The following is a 24,567-nucleotide window of genomic DNA, read 5'->3' as shown; positions in this document are numbered from 1 at the left end:
GCCACTAGATCAGGATCTTTAATCAGGCGCTTCTCTGTGGACCGAAGGAGAGCCATCACTGCCATGGTCAGTTCGTAGTTTAGTGGAGTCTCTGCGGCGGAGCAGAGGAGTAGCATAGCGAGCTATTCCATCCACCTGTACACGTTCTGTGGTTTTCTTCAGTAACTCCAGTGCCTCTTTGTCTTGTTTAGAGCGAGTTACCTCTTTCTCTGATCGAAAGGGGAGCACATCTAACTGCCACAGCTTCTCAACGTTCTGTCTTAGCGCTTGAGAGGGAGTTGGTAACAGGGATGTGTGCAGACATGAAGCTTCAGTAGGTAGATGTAGAAAGGTAGCCGGTCCCTGGATGGCCCAACCGAGGTTAGTGTTGACAGCAACAGGGCTGCCTAGTGGACCAACTTTGACAGGTGACAGAGGGGTGATGAGCTGGACATTATCTGAGCCTATAAGAAGCATAGGCTGCACATCCTTAAATGCTTTGATGGGAACGTCGGCCAGATGTGGATATCTCTGACGGAGTATGTCCACTGGACAGGATTGTTTTGCCAGATTAAGTTCTTTAGCAGTAAAAACACGTCTGATGTGATGTTTGATTTGGGGAGAGCTGGGTGCGCTTAGTTCAAAAGAAACGCATGCGCCTTGTAACTGTGACACCTCCTGCCTGATGGTTCATAGTTTGAGGGACTCCTCTGTGATATTTAATTGCAGGTAATGAACCGCTGCAGATAAAACAATAGTCCACTCTGATCCGTCGTCAAGAATGGCGTAGGTGGACAGAGATCGCCCATTATTGTGGAGGGTAACTGGGACCACTTTAAGCATGACTCTGCCTGAGTGAGTGACTTGGGCCAAATGCACCATGCTGGAGGCTGTACTCAATGTCAGGATACTCTTGTTTGAGCTGGAGAATTATTAAGAATTATGGACTTTAAAGTCTTATTCAGACACTTCACCAACCCGTCAGTCTCTCTGGATGCCGACTCAGGAGATAACCTGAAACACCTTTCGATAGTGAATTGCCCCAATTTTCAATTTTCATCACTTAGCCAAAGCCTAATTTCACAGTGTTGTCAGAAGACTGCTCAAGGGGAAAATCTTCCATGAAGTAAACCATCGGAACTGGGGATGCCCCTGAGAGACTTCCAATTTCCTCCTGCCTGGAGAGTGTTGGAGGAATTTGCATCACCGCTGAACACAGCACAGACATATGTGCCTACCAGTTGTGTGCACATCCCTAAACAATGCCTCATCGGTTTATTAAACTGGAACCATTCCGTTCCCAGAATTAACCGATGTTCCAGAAGGGAGCTAACTGCAGCCTTGACTCTTTTCCCTTGGATTTGGTGGACTAAGATCTATGTGGAACCCTTCTGCCAACATATCCACCACTTCCAGGTTCGCTGACCAACAGAGACCCACTCTACCAGATCTGTTTGTCCCGGGAGCCCCACAAACTGTTCCAACATGGCTAAATCCAGCAGCTGTGTTCCCGTCTCAATCGGGCCCTGGCTCCTGCATCTCAGAGCTGTTGCATGTAGGTGAAGGGTCAATCCTTAAACTATATCCCTCTTCCCTGGAGTTGCCCTGCAGACATTTGTGAATTTGCCCCACAATACCTGCCACTGTCTGGGCCTCCCTCAAAAAAAGGGACAGCATCCGCAACATCCATTCTGCCACTAGACACTGGCACACCTCAACTGTGGCCATGAACATCTCCAGAAATGACTGCTATTTACAGAACACTGTTATAAAATATATCATTGTCTTTGTATTTCCTGAACCTTATTAGTGAATGCCATTGAGATGTTTTGTCCTTTAATAAGAATTAATCACAAACATTTTTTAGATTTTAGATTTTTACATTACAGTGTTCCCTCATTTATCGTGGGAGCTATGTTCTAAAAATAACCCATGATAGGTGAAATCCACAAAATAGCCAGCTTTATTATTTACAATTATTATAGATGTTTTCAGGCTGTAAAGCCCCTCACTACACACTTTATACACTTTTCTCAGACAAGCATGAACATTTTTACACTTTTCTCTCTTGTTTAAACGCTCTGAAAGTTCAAACCTTCGTAGAAAAATAAGTCCAGTATTATAGAATGAAACCAAAGATCAAACCCTGTTTTCAGGTCCACTACATGGGAATAGAGTAGCTGCGAGAGAATTCAACATTAATGAATCAATGGTACGGAAGTAGAGGAACCAAGAAGAATGAGTTGAGTGAAGTTTGACTTATCTGACTGTTTTGTGTCGGTTAATGCGCCTTATGGTCCGAAAAATACGGTAACTTCTACCTTCCTTTAGCATGTCCAGAAGTCCAACTTTTTGTGCGATGATTAGCATCTTCCTCTGCCTTTTGGATGCTACCGCCGGTGCTTTTGACAGTGCAAAACATTTCGTCCACATTGTTTTCATTCAGAAACGTTTTTCAGCGCAGAGCTGTGTTCATGAAAACTCGGACATAAGGATATCAGTCTTCTTTTATCTTGTGGTAACTGTGAGAGCATATGGACTCTCCTCCTTTCAACAAATTGAAGGCTTCAGTAGTACCAACAAAACTGAATATAAACTCAAATCTATGGAATTCACATAGTAATATAGATTGCATTTTTTGGGGTCTTTTGGGGTCCGTCTAATGTCCCAAGTTTGCTTCATTTTTTATACACATTGCCAGAGAGCCCCCTATAAAACACAGCCCAAACAGCTGATTAGTTACACACCCATGCACATTTATTCTTAATTTCACTTGAAAGAAGTTTTACTTTAATATTTCTATTTTTGCTGTTGAGTTGCATTCATCATCTTGTCAGTGCAGTAAACATTCTGCCTGAGAGGTCAATAAATCTACTGGTTGTTACCTTATATAGCACTTTTGTACTCTACCTGAGCACCAGTGGTGCTTTATATACACTGAACAAAAATATAAACGCAACACTTTTGTTTTTGCTCCCATTCCCCATGGGATGGACGTAGAGACCTAAAATTCATTCCAGATACACAATATAACCATCCCTCCCAAACAGTGGTCACAAATCAGTCCAAATGTGTGGTAGTGGGCACATCTGCTATATTGAGATAATCCATCCCACCTCACAGGTGTGCCACATCAGGATGCTGATCTGACATCATGAGTAGTGCACAGGTGTACCTCAGACTGCCCACAACAAAAGGCCACCCTGGAATGTGCAGTTTTTTGCGCTATTGGGGGTCTGGGGACCCAGAACCGGTCAGTATCTGGTGTGACCACCATTTGCCTCATGCAGTGCAACACATCGTCGCATGGAGTCTATCAGATTGTCAATTGTGGCCTGTGGAATGTTGGTCCACTCCACTTCAATGGCTGTGCGAGGTTGTTGGATATTCGTGGGAACTGGTACACGCTGTCGTATACGCCGGTCAAGCACATCCCGAACATGCTCAATGGGTGACATGTCCGGTGAGTATGCTGGCCATGCAAGAACTGGGACATTCTCAGCTGCCATCTGCCCTGAACAATGTGAACCATGATTCATCCGTGAAGCGCACACCTCTCCAACGTGCCAGATGCCATCGAATGTGAGCATTTGCCCACACAAGTCTGTTACAGCGACGAGCTGGAGTCAGGTCAAGACCCCGATGAGGACGACGGGCATGCAGTTGAGCGTCCCTGAGACGGTTTCTGACAGTTTGTGCAGAAATTGTTTGGTTGTGCAAACCAATTGTTCCAGCAGCTGTCTGGGTGGCTGGTCTCAGACGATCTTGGAGGTGAACCTGCTGGATGTGGAGGTCCTGGGCTGGTGTGGTTACACGAGGTCTGCGGTTGTGAGGCCGGTTGGATGTGCTGCCATATTCTCTGAAATGCCTGTGGAGACGGCTTATGGTTGAGAAATGAACATTCAATGCACGGGCGACAGATCTGGTTGACATTCCTGCTGTCAGCATGCCAATTGCACGCTCCCTCATTGCTTGTGGCATCTGTGGCATTTTGCTGTGAGACAAAACTGCACATTCCAGGGTGGCCTTTTGTTGTGGGCAGTCTGAGGTACACCTGTGCACTACTCATGATGTCAGATCAGCATCCTGATGTGGCACACCTGTGAGGTGGGATGGATTATCTCAATATAGCAGATGTGCCCACTACCACACATTTGGACTGATTTGTGACCACTGTTTGGGAGGGATGGTTACATTGTGTATCTGGAATGAATTTTAGGTCTCTACGTCCATCCCATGGGGAATGGGAGCAAAAACAAAAGTGTTGCGTTTATATTTTTGTTCAGTGTAAAATGCTCCATTCACACCATCATCCATTATCTATGCGCTTTCTATCTCAACATTCACACGCCGATGGATGCATCGGAGAGCAACTTGGTGTTAGTATGCTGCTAAAGGATATTTAGGCATAGAAAGTATTTGGTTCATGCAATGTTTGTGTTATCTTTACTGTGTTGTTGAAATTTTAGGCTACCTCATTGTTTAGGTTTACCAGTTGCTGGGTAAAAGATGTTGCATATTGCTCACAGTCTTATCCTCACTTATGTTCATAAACATGTTGTTTGTTCCAGAATGCTTAATGTTTAATATTTACTGCCTCTGTGTATTTTCATTTTTGTAATTTACACTGTTAAAAAAAAATCTTAAAAAAATGGTAATATTCCAGCAGCTGGGGTTCCAAAATACTACCGTAAAATAACAGAAAATAACTTCCTCATAAAAATACGGTTATTTCCAGTAATGACAATACAGTTTGTTGCGCTAATTTCACATGGGATCTTGCCTTTTCAAGTGGTTTTAAACATTAAATTAGGAACATGTTAATGTGATTAAACAAGGAAATTATCTATAAATAGGAAAAAAAATAAATCCTAAAAAAACGGTAGTATTCCGGCAGCTGGGGCGCCAAAATACTACTGTAAAATAACAGAAAATAACTTTCTCATGAAAATACAGTTATTTTCAGTAATGAAAATAGAGTTTGTTGCGCTAATTTTACATGGGATTCTGCCTTTTCCAAGTGCTTTTAGACATTAAATTAGGAACATTTTAACGTGATCAAACAATGGAATTACCTATAAACAAGGTCAATGAATGTGGCAATATGAATCATAATATGTAAATGTACAGAAATATACAGTTAACAGTTAGTTTAAATAATAATGGATTGCATGCCCTGGGACAGACTGTCAGAGGCGACGCTGCCATATCGCACAATCGGCCCCTCTGGCTATCACCAGTAGGCGGTAGGTGAAGAGTCTTGACCACGGACACAATACCGAGAGTGTCCGAGCCGGGGCTCAAACCGGCAACCTTCTGATCACAAGGCGAACTGCCAACTCTTGAGCCACGATCGCCCTAAATAGCAATGATAATAAAACTTATGTGATGTAACACAAGCTTATAGGAATCATGTTATATACTTTTCCATAGCATTACATTTGAATTCAACAGTTCAATCTTTCAAATAACGGACAGATATTTGTGAAATCATGATACATTTGTGAATGTATTTTAACAATCTAAATATGCATATGTACAGACAGATACATTTAATAGTCATGAAAATTATGTTTTATTGCATTACAGTGATTTAACGTTAATGTACATTTGAAATGTGAAATCACAGTCTATTTACATAACTTTAATGATATTCTAGAAGAACAGAACAAAACTGTAAACTGTAAACTGCACACTAAAATACTTTTATATTAGGATTTTTTCCTACAGTACAGCCATACCCGCGATCTTGTGGTTGTTAGTTCACATTCATTGGCCGATGCTTAGCGTCATGTTATTATGTGTCCCAACATCCAATGGCATGTCACGTTGTTTTCATGGCCACACCCTCACCCCAGGTGCAGAGGCCTATTTCTGTTTAGGAATGTTGTGAATACTTTGAGATTTATATTAATTGCAATTCCTACCTCTACATTTATTTTTTAAAATATATAATTAGCACAGCGTTGGCCGTGCAATGTTTTATATGTTTTTTTTTTAGTTTTTATTCCTATTAATTATATTTTCACTTGTTACCTCTGAATTATTGAATCAGACCCAGATGATATGGAATTTTCAGCAAAATTATAAATCGAATACTCCTTTAATTATTGATTATTCTCATTACTGTTCCATAGTTTTACATTTGAATTTCACAGATCATTCTCTCACATAACAGACAAATATTTGTGAAATTATGATACATTTCTGAATGTAGTTTTACAATCTAAATATGTACAGAAAATATATTTAAAAAACAAGTAAATTGTGTTTTACTATATTTACAGTGATGTTATGTTATTTTACCTTTGACATGTAAAATCACAGTCTACTTATGTAAATGTAATGATATTCTAGAAAGACAGTACAAAACTGTAAAATATACAGTAAGATACTTTGACATTACTATTTTTTGTAACAGTGTAGTTAATGCATTTGGCATCTTGGGAACATTTGAATCAATTTTTTTAATTGCTGAATATTAGGTTTTAAACTATGTCAGGGTATAAGATACTGTTGTGTTTAAGTAACTTTGCTGATTTGACTGCAAGCCCAGTGTCTAAAGGCCCACTGTGGCTAATCACAGTCACCACATACATTTGGTAATTTGCACATTTATATCAGTAAAGATGCATGTCTGGATATCTAACTTATATCTCACAATCCTGTATGTGACTTTTACGACTTGGTTCTTTTGCAGGACAATAGTGCCATGGAAAGTCTTCCGTCAGTGCCTTCATGACATACATCCCATCAGCAGCGGTCTGGAGGCTATGGCTCTCAAATCCACCATTGACCTCACCTGCAATGACTACATTTCTGTGTTCGAGTTTGACATCTTCACACGCCTCTTCCAGGTTGGTCAATATCAAGTAAATTAATTTCCAACTACTTAATCTGATTATTTTGACTCATATGACCTTTTACTTTAGACTGTAGTTTGGTTTTATTTCACTTACTTCGGCTTATCCGGGCAGGGGCAGCAGTCCAATCAAGGACACTGGTGCCACAGTTTGTCAATCTCTTGTTTCTTACTCCCTTCTTTCATAACCAAGACACTGAGATACCCAAACTCATCAACTTGTGCCAGCAAGTCATCCCGGACCTGGAATGATCACTACACCCTTTTCCGGCTGAGGACCATGGCCTCAAATTTGGACTTGTTGATCCCCATTCCTGGCACATCTGTGCACTGGAGGCCGCCACCTGATGAACACAGCCACATCATTTGCAAAATTCAGTGATGAGATTCTGAGGCCTCCAAAGTAGAAGCCTCCCACCACATGGTGGGAGGCTTCTACTACTACTTCTACTACTTCTAAAAAAAAATCTGTCCATAAAAACTATGAACCAAATCTCTGGAAAAGTGCAGTTCTAGGGGAGTCCAACACACATTGAAAGCGAGTCCGACTTATTGCCAGCAAATTGGACCAAGCTCCTGCAGTAGTCACATAAGGATTGAAAAGCTTTGTAGCAACAACCCAGACAGGTACCACTCCAGATCTCCATGCGATATAGTCCGGACATGTCAACCAGGACAACCTTAAAACATCCAGAGCCTTTTGGAACTCAGGGCGAACCTCATCCACCCCAGGGACCTGGCCACCAAAGGAACTGGTTAACTGCCTCAGTGACCTTGTCCCTAGTGAGGGGCGAGTTGTCCCTCTCATTCACAGACTGCTTCCTCTATGGAAGAGGTGTCAGTGGGATTGAGGAGGTCCTCAAAGTATTCCTTTCACCACCTAACTGTATTCCCACTTGAGATCAGTGAGTAGAGCACCACTTTCCCTCCCTGAGTTGCCGAATAGTTTACCAGAATTGCTCTGAGACAGACCAAAAGTTTTTTTCCATGGCTTCACCAAACTCCCCTGAGTTTTTGCTTCAGCTACCACCCCGGGCTGCATTCCAGTTGGCCTTCTAGTACCCGTCAGCTGTTTCCCAGCTTAGTCCCACAGGCTAACCAAGTCCAATAGGACTCCTTCTTCAGCTTTGATGGGTCCCTTCACCTCCAGTTTCCAACATCTGGTTCGGAGATTACCACCATGACAAGCACCAAGAACACCCTCACCCAATGACTCCAAGAAGGCTGGGTGCTCTGAACTGTCGTTAGGCCCATAAGCACATACAACAGTCAGGACCCGTTCTCTAGCCCGAAGGTACAGGGAAATGGCCATCTTGTCCAATGACACGAACCCCAGTGTACAAGCAGCAAAACGAGAGCATACAAGAATACCTACCCCTGCCCATTACGTGTCACCAAGGGTAACTCCAGACTATAACAGAGTCCCGTGACTTTTCAGGAGAATGGTTCCAGTGTCAGAGTCGTATGTTGAGGTGACCCTGACTATATTTAGTTGGTATCTCTCAACGTCACGCACTTGCTCAGGGTCCTTCCCTATAAGAGAGGAGTTCCGTGTCCCAGTAGTCAACCTCAATAGCTGTAGATCGGTTTGCCAGGGCCCCCGCCCTTGATCCTTACCCATGACACAATGCACCTGACACCCCCAGTGCCTTCTGTGGGTGGTAGGCATACAGGAGGCTAAGGCTAAGTTCCGGCCACCGGATGGTCTATGTCAAGTTCCCTCCACAAATCTGACTTAAGGAGGGTGATTGAATATTTTCAATTCAATTCAACTCAAATTGTTTATTGTCATGTGTACAAAGAAAAGCATTTCTCTGTGCAATGAAATTCTTTCTTTGCTGTTCTGAGTCTGATAGCAGTGGGGAAGAAGGCGTTGTTGAGTCGGGATGTTCTGGATTTCACACTTCTAAAACCGTCCCGATGGCAGAAGTGTGAACAGTCCGTGTTGGGGGTGTGTGGGATCTTTGAGGATGGAGCCAGCTCTCCTCTGGACTCTGCGATGGTAGATGCTCTGCAGAGAGGGCAGCGCAGTCCTGGTGATCTTCTCCGCAGTTGTTATCACTCTCTGCATGCGTTTGCGGTCCATAGCAGTAGTGCTGCCATACTATGCAGTGATGCAACTTGGTCAGTGTGCTCTCGGAAATGCAGCTGTAGAAGGTGCTGAGGATCTTGGCCGACATACCAAATTTCCTCAGCCTCCTCAGGAAATACAGCCACTGCTGAGCCTTCATGACCAGCTGTGTGGTGTTCAGTGTCCAGGTGAGGTCCTCAGTGATGTAGATGCCTAGGTATCTAAAGCTGCTCACTCTCTCCACTTAACGCCCCCAGATAAACAGCGGCTGGTGAGCCCTCCTCTTCTTTCCCGTGTCCACTATCATCTCTTTGTCTTATGAGTGTTGAGGGTTGAGGTTGTCTTCACACCATGACACCAGACCGGCCACCTCTCTCCTATAAGCCGCTTCGTCCCCTCCAGTGATGCGACCAATCACTGCAGTGTTGTCCGCGAACTTCAGTATGGTGTTATCCCTATTGGAGGCGACACAGTTGTGGGTCTACAGGACTGAGGACGCAACCCTGTGGAATGCCAGTGTTTGTAATAATGCTGGCTGAAGTCCTGTTGCCGATCCTGTCGGACTGGGAAAGTCCTGTAGCCAGTCACATGGGTGATCTGGGGGATCTGCAGTCCAGTTTCCTTGGTATACAGAGTGAGTCTGCAGTCCCTGGTGTCTACCTGGGCGAACAATGACTTGAAACTCCGGTGGAAGGGTAAAGTCCAGAAGATTGTGTGAGTTACCGAAGTCCAGTAGTGTCTGTCTCGGCTATGTTAACAGTGCACAACACTTATCTAGTGCAAAAAGAACAAAAGCAAACAACAACAAACAACAAGTCGGCATCCGAGAGCAGAGCAAGCAAACATGTCTGCCTCGTGGGGCGCCATGGTTTTGCCTCCTTTATGGATTTCTTTTTAAATCACTCTTTGTCTGGTCCCTCAGCAAGGAACAGTAGGGATGGGTGAAGGAAATCTCCGTCATCCGTAGATCGAGTTTCCTCCTAAGGCGTGGGCACCAATAAGCAGAGTTCATCCTTTAACATATAACAAAATTAAAATATTCTCATGCATGATCAACGGTTAATCACGGTACCGGCCGGAGTACCGGGAGCAGTTTGGAAGAACAAGAAGACGCGGAGACTGTCCTAGGTTGTCATTCCAAACTGACTCAACTTTATTCACAAGTACAACAGTTTATATAGAGGAAAAAGGTTCGTGTGTCAGCAGATTCTCAGTTCAAACCGGTACAGACCAAATAAGGAAGCGTCTTCCTGCCCTCTGAGCAAAGAAGTATCCTTTGTATAGTTCAGCTACAATTTATGATCATCCCAGCGAAATACACTCCTAGACATAGAATACAGAGTTCTTTCATTAGTGAATTCTGAAACAAACCACCTGGCCTTTAACGAGCCTTTTCTAGGAGATAAAGAAGGGAGGATGGGAGTAAGGGAGTGATCTCTGTGGTGTTTTCGACCTTGAGGTACCATCCTGTGATTCTTACACATTAATTCTTGGGTCACAGAGAAAGAGAAAAATAACTAGTAAATGGGCCTTATTGAGTAACAGTTTTCCTGTATAATATCACTATAAAACAATATCCTGTAAATGCTACCATGGTATCAAAATATCACAACAATGGGTATCGTTTAGGTTTTATCCGATACCAGTACCAAACTGGTACTTTTGAAACGGTGCTGGTGTTTAAACGGTGCTCGAACCGGTGCTTAAAAAATGAAGAACACAAACTTTGTCCAAAAACCTCTCATGTTTTTTTTGTAAAAAGATAACAATGTTAGCCTTTTCTGCAGCTATAGGGGATTTATGGTATCACTCTTGGCTGGAAGCAGTGCTTAATCAATGGAAAAAACACCAACTTTGTCCAAAAACCTCTTATGTTTAGCTGTTTTCCACTTTTTCTTTGGTCATTTTAGCCTTTTTGGCCAGGGTGAAGGGAGTATCTGCCATCAAACAAGAAGACAGCCGCATGTAACTATGACGGTGTTTGCTAGTTCACCTTAAATGCATTAATTTAATAACGTGGTTAGCTTACTCAACGTAAATTACACACGGACAACATTAAGCTACTGACCCAGAGAAGAACGGCTGCTGCTGCCATCATCATCCGTCATCATTCCTGCTACACTGGCAGGGCTAGGGGCCAGGACTCTCCTCTTCGGGTTTTTGGGGGATGTTGCTAACTCCGGGACCGATAACAGGAACCACACCCGCAGTAGATGTGCACGGTGTGAGGTCTCGCAGCAAGCTATCAAATACGGCGCATTTCTCGGCTTTTAAAAAAACGCTATGCGTCGCCAGGTGTTTCAACAGATTCAAGGAGTTACCTCCTTTGCACAGTATCACCTTAAAGCACTTGTTGCAGGCTGCTGAGTTTGCATCTTTTGCTGTGAAGTACAGCCAGACTTTGACCGCTTCGCCTCGGGCATTTTTAATCTGTAGCTCTGCTCTAAAAGAACGTACGTACCTGGCCCCGCCTACTACGCTTGCAAAGGTAAAATGATTGGCTGGAATCCAAAGTGTCTGACATCTCAGGAAAAAAAAGCACCGAAATAAAGCACCGAAATGTGTGCTGCTTTACGGTCTGGTTACTAACGTTTATGTCAGAACCGTCAGATAGCCGTACCCATCCCTAAGGAACAGTTTACCTTGAAGAGGCAACGCAATGAGTGTATGCTGTTATACATGACCCAACTTCCGTTTACTTTATGTTTACAATATAAAACATTAATACTTACAAAAACTGCATAACCACAATAACATGGTTTTTTTTTTTCAGCCTTGGGGATCGATTCTGAGGAACTGGAATTTCCTAGCGGTGACACACCCTGGCTATATGGCCTTCCTTACTTATGATGAAGTCAAAGCTCGACTGCACAAGTACATCAACAAGCCTGGCAGGTATGTAATCCTTCAATTTCAGCATGCAGAAAGGGCTGGATCACAGAGGGTCTCAGGATGAATGGATACTGTCATTGCTTCCTTAACTTGTAAAAATTTTATTTTGCCATTTGTTCTGTCCCTGTTACTTATTTTACCAAGCTGTAGAGCGGACTTTCCAACTGCTATGACACTTCTGCTTAATGCAGTTAACTCTAATTTAGCTTATTTCGGCTTAGAATGCTCAAAAATACTGGCATAAAGAATATGACACAAAATATGGCACAGAATTTTAACCAGGTTTGTACTTTGAGCATTTGTGACTTAATATTCATAGTATGAACACAGAATTTGCATTAAAGCTAGTTTTCAATGAGTCCTGCTGGTCCCTTTGTTTCAGCTGGGAAAGTTTCTATCGTATATCGTTTATATCGCCCACCCCTAATAGGACCTTCCACTTCTGTCCCCATTGGTTCTCCTCTTTTAAGCCACAGCCATCAGTGACTGTGTCTCCTTACACCTTTAACACCTAATAAGCCAAAGGCTTTAGATAGAAGTTGATCAGCAAAACACTTTATTCAACCTCTAAAAGGAAACTCCTTGCTCTGTCTCCAGGTTGTTGTCAACCAATGACTTCAGATTTATGTGTGACAAAACAGTTTTCTAGAAGTACTGCCTCATATTTCCAGTTTGTAAATATTAAATAAAAATATTTTTACACTCCTTTTTACTAGTGGTTTGTTCATTCAGTCAAGTGTAGTAGTGTAGTGTTCCCACACAGTACTAATCCCTAGACTTGTAGTCAAGACCGCCTAATCCGAGACCAAGACCAAGACCGAGACCAAGTCGAGACGAGACCAAGACCAAGACCGAGACAAAAAAAGTATTTAAACTGCAGCCAGATGCTGCTTCGTTTACAGGTGTCAGGCATATTTATGTGTTTTTGCTTTCGCACAGCCCTCCTCACCGCTGTCTACTGTCTCACTCACTTACTGAGAGGACAGACACACGCTGCACTTGACTGTCGCATCTCTCACCCTCTCTGTTTTTCACATAATGATATTATCCTATATCCTTGCATGTGATTGGCCACAATATGGAGGGATTGGAGCATAGCTGAGCCACTGTGTGAGAGCTGAGCAGCGAAAGGAAATTAAGTGAGGGTAGAAATGACTGAAAGATTATTAGGCTCCTTTTTGAGTTTTGTTCAAAAAAGAATGACTTCATGTAGGAAAAATATATATATGTCACATATGCAGGACGCCTTAAACTATTTTTTTAATTAAGCAGCAAGGCAGAACAAAGTCAGGGCTGTATCAAGACACAGGGACTAAACCCCAATTCAACCAGACCCAGAACTGATCCGGAATTAAAACGGGACTACAACAGTTCAAAATCAGGACTACTTGGGACTTAATCAAAACAGAACCAGAATCAAAACTAGATGATAGTAGCACTAAAAATCATCATAGATCTGCACTACACTTATTTTTTAATTCTACCAAAGTAAACTATTTAGATTCAGAAAAGTTTATATAATTATTTAGCCTTGTTGTGCAAACAAGCCTGCATAACTTAATAAATATAGAATTTGAAAAGTAACAAATGGTATCTAAAAAGTTACACTAGGTACTAGATACATATTCTGATGAGTTTTGGCAAACAACCATTTGACTAACATGTGTCTCACCTGCTCTTGTTCCATCTCTGTTCTGTCCTCATTCTCCTCTCTCTCTCCCTCTCTGCTCCTCTCTCTCCCTCTTTGTGCTGACAATCAAGCCAAACACCAACATCATCAAATATACAGTGGAAACCTGATATTTACATGCTCTTCAGATAAAAACACAAACACTTTTTCAATTGTAACATCAAATCACACTAAATGTTTATTTTTTTAGATTGATAAATATAAAAACATATTTGTTAACTTTAAGAGTAAAGAGAGAAACTGTCTGTATTTCTTAATTGCAAATGGACCCAAAATGTATACAAAATTGAGCCACGCTTATGGAGGTCCACAATTCTTTTCCTGGTGTTTTGGTTGACATCTCTTGATTTTCCCATGTCAAAGAAACAGGCTCTGTGTGTTGGGGGGCCTTATATGCATCCACAGGTGTGCCACCAATTTACTCACATGGACTCTACTAACCTATCAGAAGCTTCTTAAGCTCAGAATGGAATCGCCTGGCGTTTTCGTATTAATTAACTTAGTGTATATGTACTCCTAAATTTGATGAAAGTGATTAAAATAGACAGCGCTGTCTCTCTTTATTCTGACATTTAACTAATTCAAAGATATTTCAACATTTATTTATCTAAAACAAAACAAGTTTACTCTAAATTCATGTTTAACAGTAAAAAGAAAAGTTTTTATGTTTTCTCCCTAAAGTGTATGTTGATATCTGGTTTCAACTGTGAATATACTGCTGTGTATTGAAATTCCTCTTGTTTTGCATAGAAATATACTGAACAACATACAAAGCATAATATATAAAATAACATCTACCTGAGTTTTGTCTTTGAAAGAAGCTCCTTATGTCCATTGTTGTGTTCATCAGTACACAACTGAAACTGATTTAGAGAGTTTGTTTAGCCGTGGAGGGTAACAACTGTAAATATGAAATGTAAGCTAAGACTCTCTAAAAAATTTGCATTGTTGTTCGGCTTTTTATTTATCTATTTGTTGATTCACTCGAAGAGCAAGTAACGCAACCAAGTGATCAGTTTGATATCAATCTTTTGTGATACACCGTCATATTTACATTATTTGTACAGTACGAATGATTTGCTTTGGTACCTGGTCAAACTTAAGCTCTCCTCTGTCTGCAGCAAACTCGCAGGCAGCAGCTTCTCCCCCCTCACTCACATGGGTGCTGTGCTCCTAGTGCCTGAACTCTGTGCTTCTTGTATTGTTTTTGTTTTATACAGTTGTCAGTCAGGCATCTAACTAACAAATTACACTCCAAAAGGACCCCATGCTTCTGAAAAAATGACCCGGGCTTAAGCCCAGTAAGCCACCCCCTCGCTCCGCTGATGGTTGACTCCAAATCTCCCGAACACTATGTCGATTTGAGAACGCAAGACCGAGACCAAGACCGAGACCAAAGTCACTCGAGACCAAGACAAGACCAAGACAAAAGTCAGTCGAGACCAAGACGAGACCAAGACCACGTAAAAGACCAAGACCGGTCTCGAGAAATCCAACTCTACTAATCCCTAAGCAAAATATTAACTGAAACCAAAACCTCAAGACAATGATCAAGACAAACAAAGCTCTTTATTGTCATTATATATGTACAACACAATTATGGGTGTTCCACACAAGCTGTGTGGAAATAAAATATAAATGGTAAGACAGTAGGAATAAATAACAAACTATATATATATATATATATGTATATATATATATATATATATATATGTATATATTAGGGTTGCAACGATACACAAAATTCACGGTTTGGTTCGGTTCGATACTTTGATGTCACGGTTCGATATTTTTTCGATACAAAAAAAAATGTTCATGCCTTTTTAATTTGTCATTTATTACATTTTCACGGCACATTCCGCACCACATCTCTGTGCGTTCATCATTTGTTTGAAGCCAGCTCACCTCCTGCAACTACTTTTCCAAGAATACGTGCTTCTTTTGTGGTTCGGACTCCTGACATTTCTTTGGAGGTGGAGGAACATCACAGTAATTGCTTAAAGGAGCTTCTTCGACATCTTTAAGAGTTCTAAACAAATGTCTGTCCTCCTCCTGAAAATCTTATGTACGCAAACACGCGTTGCAAGTTCTTATCTTGTGTGCGTTTTTTATTTTGACAGCGAATGCGCACCTGCGGACCACTTATGTGCAGCCCTGGTTATTTAGCTTGTCATATTGCAGCCACAGAAATTCTTTTGTCCATGAAACCATAAAGCTGCACTTTCTTTTTGCCTTATAGTCTGATTTGTCATAACTTTTCCGTTTTGTGGTAAGCTTTTCTTTGGCTGTCACTTCTTCACCCTGACCTGTCTTATTTGGCTCAGCAGAACTAAAATATATATCCTGCTGCTTTTACACACGCACTCACATAACGCTCAGCGATTCTCTGCGCGATCAACCTCTCACATGTTTAAGCTTGCTGCGGGAGATTTCACTTGTCATGTTTGCTTGTCATGTTTGCAAGCTAACGATTGATAAGACGATGTCAGAGGAATTGGTGCGCAAATTATCATCACTCACCAATCAGTGCTGTCGCTCACAGTCCGCGCGATTGCAAAGTGAAAGCAAAAAACAAGCGCAAATTCAAACGCGATTTCAATATGTCACATATTGACAGTGGCTCACCGATGCCAATGACATAATTACCCAGCTACATTTCCGAAAGAATGCAAAAGCATTGACATATATTTTTCCTTCCTACAATAGGCCGACGGGCAGGGCAGAGATAGATTTTGGTAGCCCGACTGGAAAAATGGACGTCGGGCTAGCGATTTTGCGAGCCCTGTATCTGATTGAGGAATCCCTCATCTTTGGAAAAGAGAGTTTATTACAGAGAAATGGCTCTTTCCAAAATAAAAGCTATACTATACGCTTCTTCTGGGCTATATTCTCAGCAGCATATTAAACATATCAGGTCCCCATAAGGAGAATCATGTGCTAACGGCTGTCTAAATGACTCGGGTAAAGTTTGTAGCATGCTGCTTGTTGTTTTTGTCTGCTTCCACTTGTCTTTGCACTTGGATGATGTCGGTGTAAATGTGCAGTCATATTCGTTGTGTTCCCACTAGTGCTGTCAGCGTAAATCTAGTTGAAATGACATTAACGCCACAACACGGCAAATCTTCGTTAACAAGCTACCGCGGGGCGTGCATGGGGCTGGACAGCCAACACGTTAACGAGCTAACTGCGCTAACACACTAGCTCCCACCCATGTAATTGAGCATTGCATGGCACATCCAGCATACTGTTTTACTTTAGTCCATGACGCGCTTACCTTCAGGGTCATACGTCACATGAAAACCAAAATAGTTCCAAACGCCACATCTGAATGAGGGTGGGGGAGGTTCAATTTGCCATGTTGCAAGGAGAGCTTAACTTCTGTCTCGCTAGCTTGCCCTGCGCTCAGTGAATCTGCGTTCGACTACTCCGCCTAGGCTGCACTGTCGAGCGCAGATCCACTGAGCGCTCAACACAGACAGCATCGTCAGAAGGAAAGTTGATAAAATAAATTAAAAATTTTGTATTGTTCGATACATATGCATACCGAACCAAAAGCACTGTATCGAACGGTTCAATATCGATACGAGTATCGTTGCACCCCTATATGTATATATATATATATATATATATATATATATATAGTCAGATAACTCAAAGTTTATTCAACTCATTCTTCTTGCTTCCTCCACTTCTGTACCATTGACTCATTAATGCTGTATTCTATCACAGCTTCTCTATTCCCATGTTGTTGCGGTATCTTAATGATTAACTTCGTATTGTGGAAGGATTTTCTCAGTTGTTCTCCTGACTGAAGCTTGGTTCGTTTACAGCATCCAGCCATGCGATTGCATTTGTCCCTAACCATTAGGAACCCTTAAGTTTTATCAAGTTCAGTTTTCATGGATGCCTGGATGTTAAACTTAATTGTTACACCTGGTAAAGCAGCAATGCTGATCACTTTAATAAAAGATGACAGAATTTAGACAATTTTTAACTCTAAGTGTGCTGCAGTGTTTGTTTGACTTTGGGACCTGAAGCAAACTGAGTTTTGGGACCAGATTACTCTGCGAGGCCATGAGCCGTAATGCCCAGAAAATCTATCAAAGTGGTGTGGCTTTGTAGCTTACCAAAGTCGTACTAAAACATTTTTTGACAGATTTTTGAGCGCCGTGCACCACATAGAATCCGTTCAAGGTCAGTAAACTCAACCAGAATTCATATATAAGGCACACTGGATTATAAGGTGCAATGTTGATTTTTGAGAAAATTAAAGGCTTTTACGAGCACCTTATAGTCCGACAAATACGGTAATAACGACAGCCCGCTTGTATGTTCTACAAAAAATGTGCTTTGGTGGGTATCTGACGGACAAGCACCAAACCAGTTCCACATCACTGAAGTTGCAACATTTTTACAAAACAATTCTGGTTCGTCCATTTCACTCAACGATCCGCTTTTCCCCTTCTCATTCTCCATTGGTGCCATGCTTTTTCGGCCACTGAACATGTAACCCGTTCAAGTGTTACACCTGTTGTTCTTGCGTTGTGTTCTGGCATGAAAGTAAGAGGCAGGCGACAGTACTGGGTCTTTGGCTGTTTACTGCACATCTGCAACACAGAAATACACTCAACAAAAATATAAACGCAACACCTTTGTTACTGCTCCCATTCCCCATGGGATGGACGTAGAGACCTAAAATTCATTCCAGATACACAATATAACCATCCCTCCCAAACAGTGGTCACAAATCAGTCCAAATGTGTGGTAGTGGGCACATCTGCCATATTGAGATAATCCATCCCACCTCACAGGTGTGCCACATCAGGATGCTGATCTGACATCATGAGTAGTGCACAGGTGTACCTCAGACTGCCCACAACAAAAGGCCACCCTGGAATGTGCAGTTTTGTCTCACAGCAAAATGCCACAGATGCCACAAGCAATGAGGGAGCGTGCAATTGGCATGCTGACAGCAGGAATGTCAACCAGATCTGTCGCCCGTGCATTGAATGTTCATTCCTCAACCATAAGCCGTCTCCACAGGCGTTTCAGAGAATATGGCAGCACATCCAACCGGCCTCACAACCGCAGACCTCGTGTAACCACACCAGCCCAGGACCTCCACATCCAGCAGGTTCACCTCCAAGATCGTCTGAGACCAGCCACCCAGACAGCTGCTGGAACAATTGGTTTGCACAATCAAACAATTTCTGCACAAACTGTCAGAAACCGTCTCAGGGACGCTCAACTGCATGCCCGTCGTCCTCATCGGGGTCTTGACCTGACTCCAGCTCGTCGCCGTAACAGACTTGTGTGGGCAAATGCTCACATTCAATGGCGTCTGGCACGTTGGAGAGGTGTGCGCTTCACGGATGAATCATGGTTCACATTGTTCAGGGCAGATGGCAGCTGAGAATGTCCCAGTTCTTGCATGGCCAGCATACTCACCGGACATGTCACCCATTGAGCATGTTCAGGATGTGCTTGACCGGCGTATACGACAGCGTGTACCAGTTCCCACGAATATCCAACAACCTCGCACAGCCATTGAAGTGGAGTGGACCAACATTCCACAGGCCACAATTGACAATCTGATAGACTCCATGCGACGATGTGTTGCACTGCATGAGGCAAATGGTGGTCACACCAGATACTGACCGGTTCTGGGACCCCAGACCCCCAATAGCGCAAAAAACTGCACATTCCAGGGTGGCCTTTTGTTGTGGGCAGTCTGAGGTACACCTGTGCACTACTCATGATGTCAGATCAGCATCCTGATGTGGCACACCTGTGAGGTGGGATGGATTATCTCAATATGGCAGATGTGCCCACTACCACACATTTGGACTGATTTGTGACCACTGTTTGGGAGGGATGGTTATATTGTGTATCTGGAATGAATTTTAGGTCTCTACGTCCATCCCATGGGGAATGGGAGCAGTAACAAAGGTGTTGCGTTTATATTTTTGTTGAGTGTAAGTGTCTGTTCGGTGTGTGTCACACGACTGCCAGTACACTTCTCCTCCGGCCATGCTGAAAGGAGCTGTGTCTGCAGCTTCATTAACACTACAATAATATAATAAATCAAATACAACAAATTGTTTTAAAACATTAACTTAAGCTCTCAAAAACAAAAAGCACAAAATAAATAATATGTCATTAAAAAAACATCAAAAACAACTTATAAGAACAATAAACAAAATAATTCAAAAACAAATAAACAGTCAGATAAATACAATATCTGACCAAGATCCAATATTCTGGTACTTATAGTTCAAACATTATACTTCAGTACAATTATATTAATAACCGCCATCTAGCAGGCAATACAACACTGTACTCATAAAAACGAGTGAAAGACTGCATCTCCAAAACATGAGAACATCTCCATACCTGCAACACAGAAATATGTGTCTGTTCTGTGTGTGTCACGCGACTGCCAGTACACCTCTCCTGACGAAGGAAAAAAGGAGTGCATGCTGTTAAAAAAAAGACTGCCGCGAATACGCTCTCAAGCCGATCAGGCTAACTTAGCATGCTAGCATTTCAGCTGCGTTCTCGGCTAAAACTCATTATAAGCGTATATTAGCGAACTCCGCCCTCCACAAAACTTATCCCGAATGAGTCTCTTAATGACAAACAAAAATGCGGCGGTTCGGCTGTATTCACATTGCAGCTTGGGATCTGAACAAACTTTAATTTGCAGAGAGCAACGTGGCAGTGACTTACCTCCGGCCATGCTGAAAGGAGCTGTGACCGGGGCACACAAGCACGCGCCTACGTCACCACGCAGCGCACACACACACGAACGCACACAGACTCAGATCACACAGGTAGGAGACCGAGATGCAAAAATGACATATTTAATCCAAAAAAAAAAGTGTTTTGGGTGAAATTCACAAGTATTTAACACGTATGTTACATTCACCCCCCCTGAATTTCACCAAAATCACTACACATCTGAATGGTACTGCAATACCAAGAGGCACAACGATGCTGAACTACCATCACCTCCGGACCAGGCAACCCAAGGATCTTATCCCATAGTTCAGTTAAAAAACTATCCGTAAATGGATTAAAAGAAGTTGGATAGGTTGATCAGGCCTCCAACCCTTTCAGAACACAAAGGTGCAGCCTACACCTCATCAAACGTGGTCCCATTAAAGACGCACAGGGCGGGTGTCATGATGCCTCAAGCAAATACAACACATTCACAATATGCAATGGGATGACCAAAAACAGTCTATGTCAGAGGCCGAGTCTCCCGTGGCGGTAACAGGCCCCATGTAATAGGCTTCTGGACCATATTTTCTGTCAGCCTGTTGACTGACTTTACCACCCGACCTACTCTGGTAACCACTCTGCCTCGAACATTGGCATGGTCAGGGTCATGTCTTGGCAAGTTGGATGGCTGCCCAGTATACGGCTGACCAGAGGTCTGATTCATGTCTGAGCCAGAAACAGGAACAGTCTGCGGAACAACAGCGTCCCCATGACAGGCACCTGGAGCAGAAACTGTGCCAGACTGTGTCAAATCAGAGGTAGCGGAACAGTCAACCGGAGTAGGAAGAGCAAAGTGCTGGGCCTGACCAGAAGGGCTTGCTGAAGTGTGCCTTGTGCAAGTCTGAGAGTCAGGTAAGGCATTGTCCACATCTGCACCATCACATGAACCGTGCCGACGATCCGTGGCCTGTGAGGCATGCTCTCCTGCCACAGAATCCACATCCACTCCATGGCTCAAATCCGAAAGGACCCACAAGGAAGTCCTTGCTGCGGTAGACTCTGTCTCTAGACTGCCAGGATCCTCCAGATCCCCACAAGCACTGAGATCCCCCTCACTGGAGAAAACGTCCAGGGACTGACTTCCCAATGAATCCTGAACAGGAAGGAAACTCACGTCCAACAGAAGGTTTCTGTGTACAGCCTTACTTTGGCCTGAAGAGTCACTGATCCTGTAAATGTGGGTCCTGGGATGCCTCTCCACAACAGTATAAACCTGAGGCTCCCACTTGTTTGCAAGTTTCTTCTTGCCCCGCTCGCCTTTATTGGCAAGCAGGACGCGATCCCCAACATTCAGAGACACACCTTTGATTTTCTTATTATATTGATGAGCCTGATGCTCCTGCTCATTGCTGGTGTGCTCCTGGGCGATCTTGGCAGCCTCAGACAAGTATGACAGAAGAAGCTTGGAGTAGCTGTTAAAGTCCACCACAATGGGATCATGCAAAACAGACTTGAACATAACGTCGACCGGTAGTCGTGGGACACGGCCGAACATCAAGTAGAATGGGACATATCCAGTAGTCTTGTGAACAGTTGCATTATAAGCAAAGGTCAATGTCTGAATCTGCTGCAGCCATTCCTGTTTGGCTCTGAGAGGGAGAGCGCGCAGCATGTTGCCAAGTGTGCGGTTGAACCGCTCCGTGCCACCATTGCCCATAGGGTGATAAGCAGTAGCGTGAGACTTGGCAACGCCCGAAATCTGCAGGAGTTCAGAAAATAATTCACTTTCAAAGCTGGGACCTTGGTCTGAGTGAATACGCTCAGGGAAACCATATACACAAAAAACACAGTCCCATGACTTTCTGGCAACCTGCTTGGCAGTCTGATTCTTGCACGGGAAAGCAAAGGCCGTTTTCATGAAGTGGTCAGTCACCACAAGCACATCAACAGAGCGCTTCTTTTTGTCCTCTGCTGACCAAAAGTCAATGCAGATGAGCTCCATGGGAGCAGAGGTCTTAATGCTCTCTAATGGGGCTCGTGCTGCAGGCTCTGGAGTCTTGGCAAGTATGCACCTTCCACAGCACCGAACATGCTCCTTCACATCCCTCTCCATATTGGGCCAGAAAAAACGTTGCCTTGCTAGGTGGAGGGTCCGAACTTGACCCTGGTGCCCTGCCAAATCGTGGACACCTTTCAAGGCCTGCGCCCGTAAATTCAGTGCTTCAATAAGGCCAGTGCCCTGGAATCCATATCATGTCTCTCACGCCTGGAAGGGCGCCTCCTGCAGGCTACGAGTGGCAGGACAGCGGAGATGATAGGATCTTGAAGTTGGTGGTCCTCCAGCTCATGTATGGTAAGTGAAGGCAGTACCTCATTGCCAACTGGTTGCAACTGCTGAACAAGGTGGAGAAGGGACGCAGCTCTATTCTCCGCAGTGGTTTCCCAGTAATCATGGTGAACCAAGGTAGCTGTGACTTCCGACGAACTGTAGGAATCTTCTGAGGTCAGAGCTGGAACAGGTTGTTGGGCAACCTGAAGATTTTGGACACCAAACCTGAAAGCGTCCTGCACCTCATGAGCCGCCGCACCTTCTCCATTCCGCACCAAGTGCTCATAGGGCTCCTGAAGCAAGCGCCCACCAATAGAATAGGTGAAGTGGTCACGACTGAGTGCATCTGCTACAACATTCTTTCGACCCGGGATGTACCTCAAATCAAAGTTGTAGGATGACAGCTTGGCCACCCACCTTTGTTCATAAGCGTCCAGCTTGGGCTTGGTCAATATATGAACGAGCGGGTTGTTGTCAGTCCACACTGTGAACTTGTGCCCCTTCAACCAATGGCTGAACTTTTCACAGATGCTCCACTTCAGGGCCATGAACTCAAGGCGATGGGCTGGGTATCTCTGCTGTGACCTGCTTAGCGCTTTGCTCGCGAAAGCAATAGGGCGTGCCTTGTCCCCGTCGATAGGCAATTGTGATAAAACCACTCCCAGTCCATCCAGAGAAGCATCCACAGACAAAATGAACGGTCGTGAAAAGTCAGGATGAGCCAACACGGCACAGTTAAGGAGGTCGTCCTTCAGTTTATGAAAGGCCTTGTCACATGCAGGGCTCCAATCTGCAGCAGTCAACTTCCTGAACATGCCAGCACCCCTCTAAGCCTGACTAGTCCGTCCCTTCCTCTTCTGGCCAGCCGTCAGAGCAAACAGAGGCTTGGCAATGGCTGAGCAACCAGGAATGAAGCACTGATAGAAAAAGTCCATTCCTAAAAAGGACTTAATCCTTTTCACAGAAGGAGTGCAACCATCCTTCTCCATTAGAGCCTCCTTTGGCATCTTGGAAATCACTTCCACCTTAGCTGGGTCCACAGCGACTCCGGTCTGGTCGATGACATGACCAAGAAACCTGACTGACTTCCGCAGCAGATGACACTTTTTTGGACTCAGCTTGAGATTGTTGTCTCTCAACCTTTGAAAAACAGCTCGGAGCCGGCAGAGGGCTTCCTCTTCAGTGGGAGCAAAGACCAGGAGGTCATCCAAGTTGCAGAGCAGACTGGTGAAGTTGAGGTCACCAAAGATGTTCAGCATCATGCGCATAAATGAAGCTGGGCTATTGCAGAGCCCTTGTGGCATCCGGTTGTATTCGTACAGGCCAACAGGCGTTGTGAAAGCGGTGTACTTCTTATCCTCCTCACACATTGGAATGTTCTAAAACCCAGAGGTTAAGTCCATCATGCTGAAGAAGGCATTGCCCCCAAGCGCGGCAAGGCAATCTGCTTGGTGAGGGAGTGGGTGCGCATCCTTAAGAGTTCGCGCATTCAACCACCTGAAGTCCGTACAGATCCTCAATCCACCATCCTTCTTCCAGACCATGACGAGGGGGGATGCATACTCGCTGATGGATTTGCGAATAATCCCTTTCTCCTCCATGTCAGTGAGCAGGGGGTACTCTTCTGTAAGGCATGCGGAATGGGCGTTCATCAGTCAGGTGGATCCGATGTACAAAGCGTTTAGCTTCGCCACAGTCAGGCGGGTGTCTAGAGAAGATGTCCTCATACTGCTCAATTAGCTCAACAAGCTCTCTCTTTGAATGTAAGCTGGCTGAGTCAATGTCAAGATCACCCAAACCTAGGGAGCACAACCTGTCATTCAAGACAGCCTCAGTAGCGGCTGGCCCACTGACTGGTACCTGGGCCATACTCGCCATCTTGCAGGAGTCCTGCTGGAAATCAAGGTCCTCCACCGCAAGGCAAGATGAAACAACAGCAACCCTCGAGTTGCGTTTCAAGGTTAGCGGTTTTGAGGAGAGATTGGTCATCTTCAATGGCACCCACCGATCACCCCACATGG

The 24,567-nt window shown here is 43.8% G+C and overlaps 1 protein-coding gene across 8 annotated transcripts in view; it reads left to right on the top strand.

Moving 5' to 3' along the window:
* Positions 1-24,567, top strand: part of cblb (Cbl proto-oncogene B, E3 ubiquitin protein ligase) — a 175,568-nt gene that overhangs the window by 23,895 nt on the left and 127,106 nt on the right. For all 8 annotated transcript variants that reach the window (XM_082549200.1, XM_082549197.1, XM_082549198.1 and 5 more), the window contains 2 exons: positions 6,680-6,836; positions 11,686-11,807. In XM_082549200.1, the coding sequence (XP_082405326.1) occupies positions 6,680-6,836; positions 11,686-11,807 (279 nt within the window). The remainder of the gene's footprint in view (positions 1-6,679; positions 6,837-11,685; positions 11,808-24,567) is intronic.

The sequence above is a fragment of the Aulonocara stuartgranti genome, assembly GCF_965226115.1.
Source record: "Aulonocara stuartgranti genome assembly, chromosome: 10".
NCBI classification, from domain to species: Eukaryota; Metazoa; Chordata; class Actinopteri; order Cichliformes; family Cichlidae; genus Aulonocara; species Aulonocara stuartgranti.
This window is presented reverse-complemented; position numbering and strand designations above follow the sequence as displayed.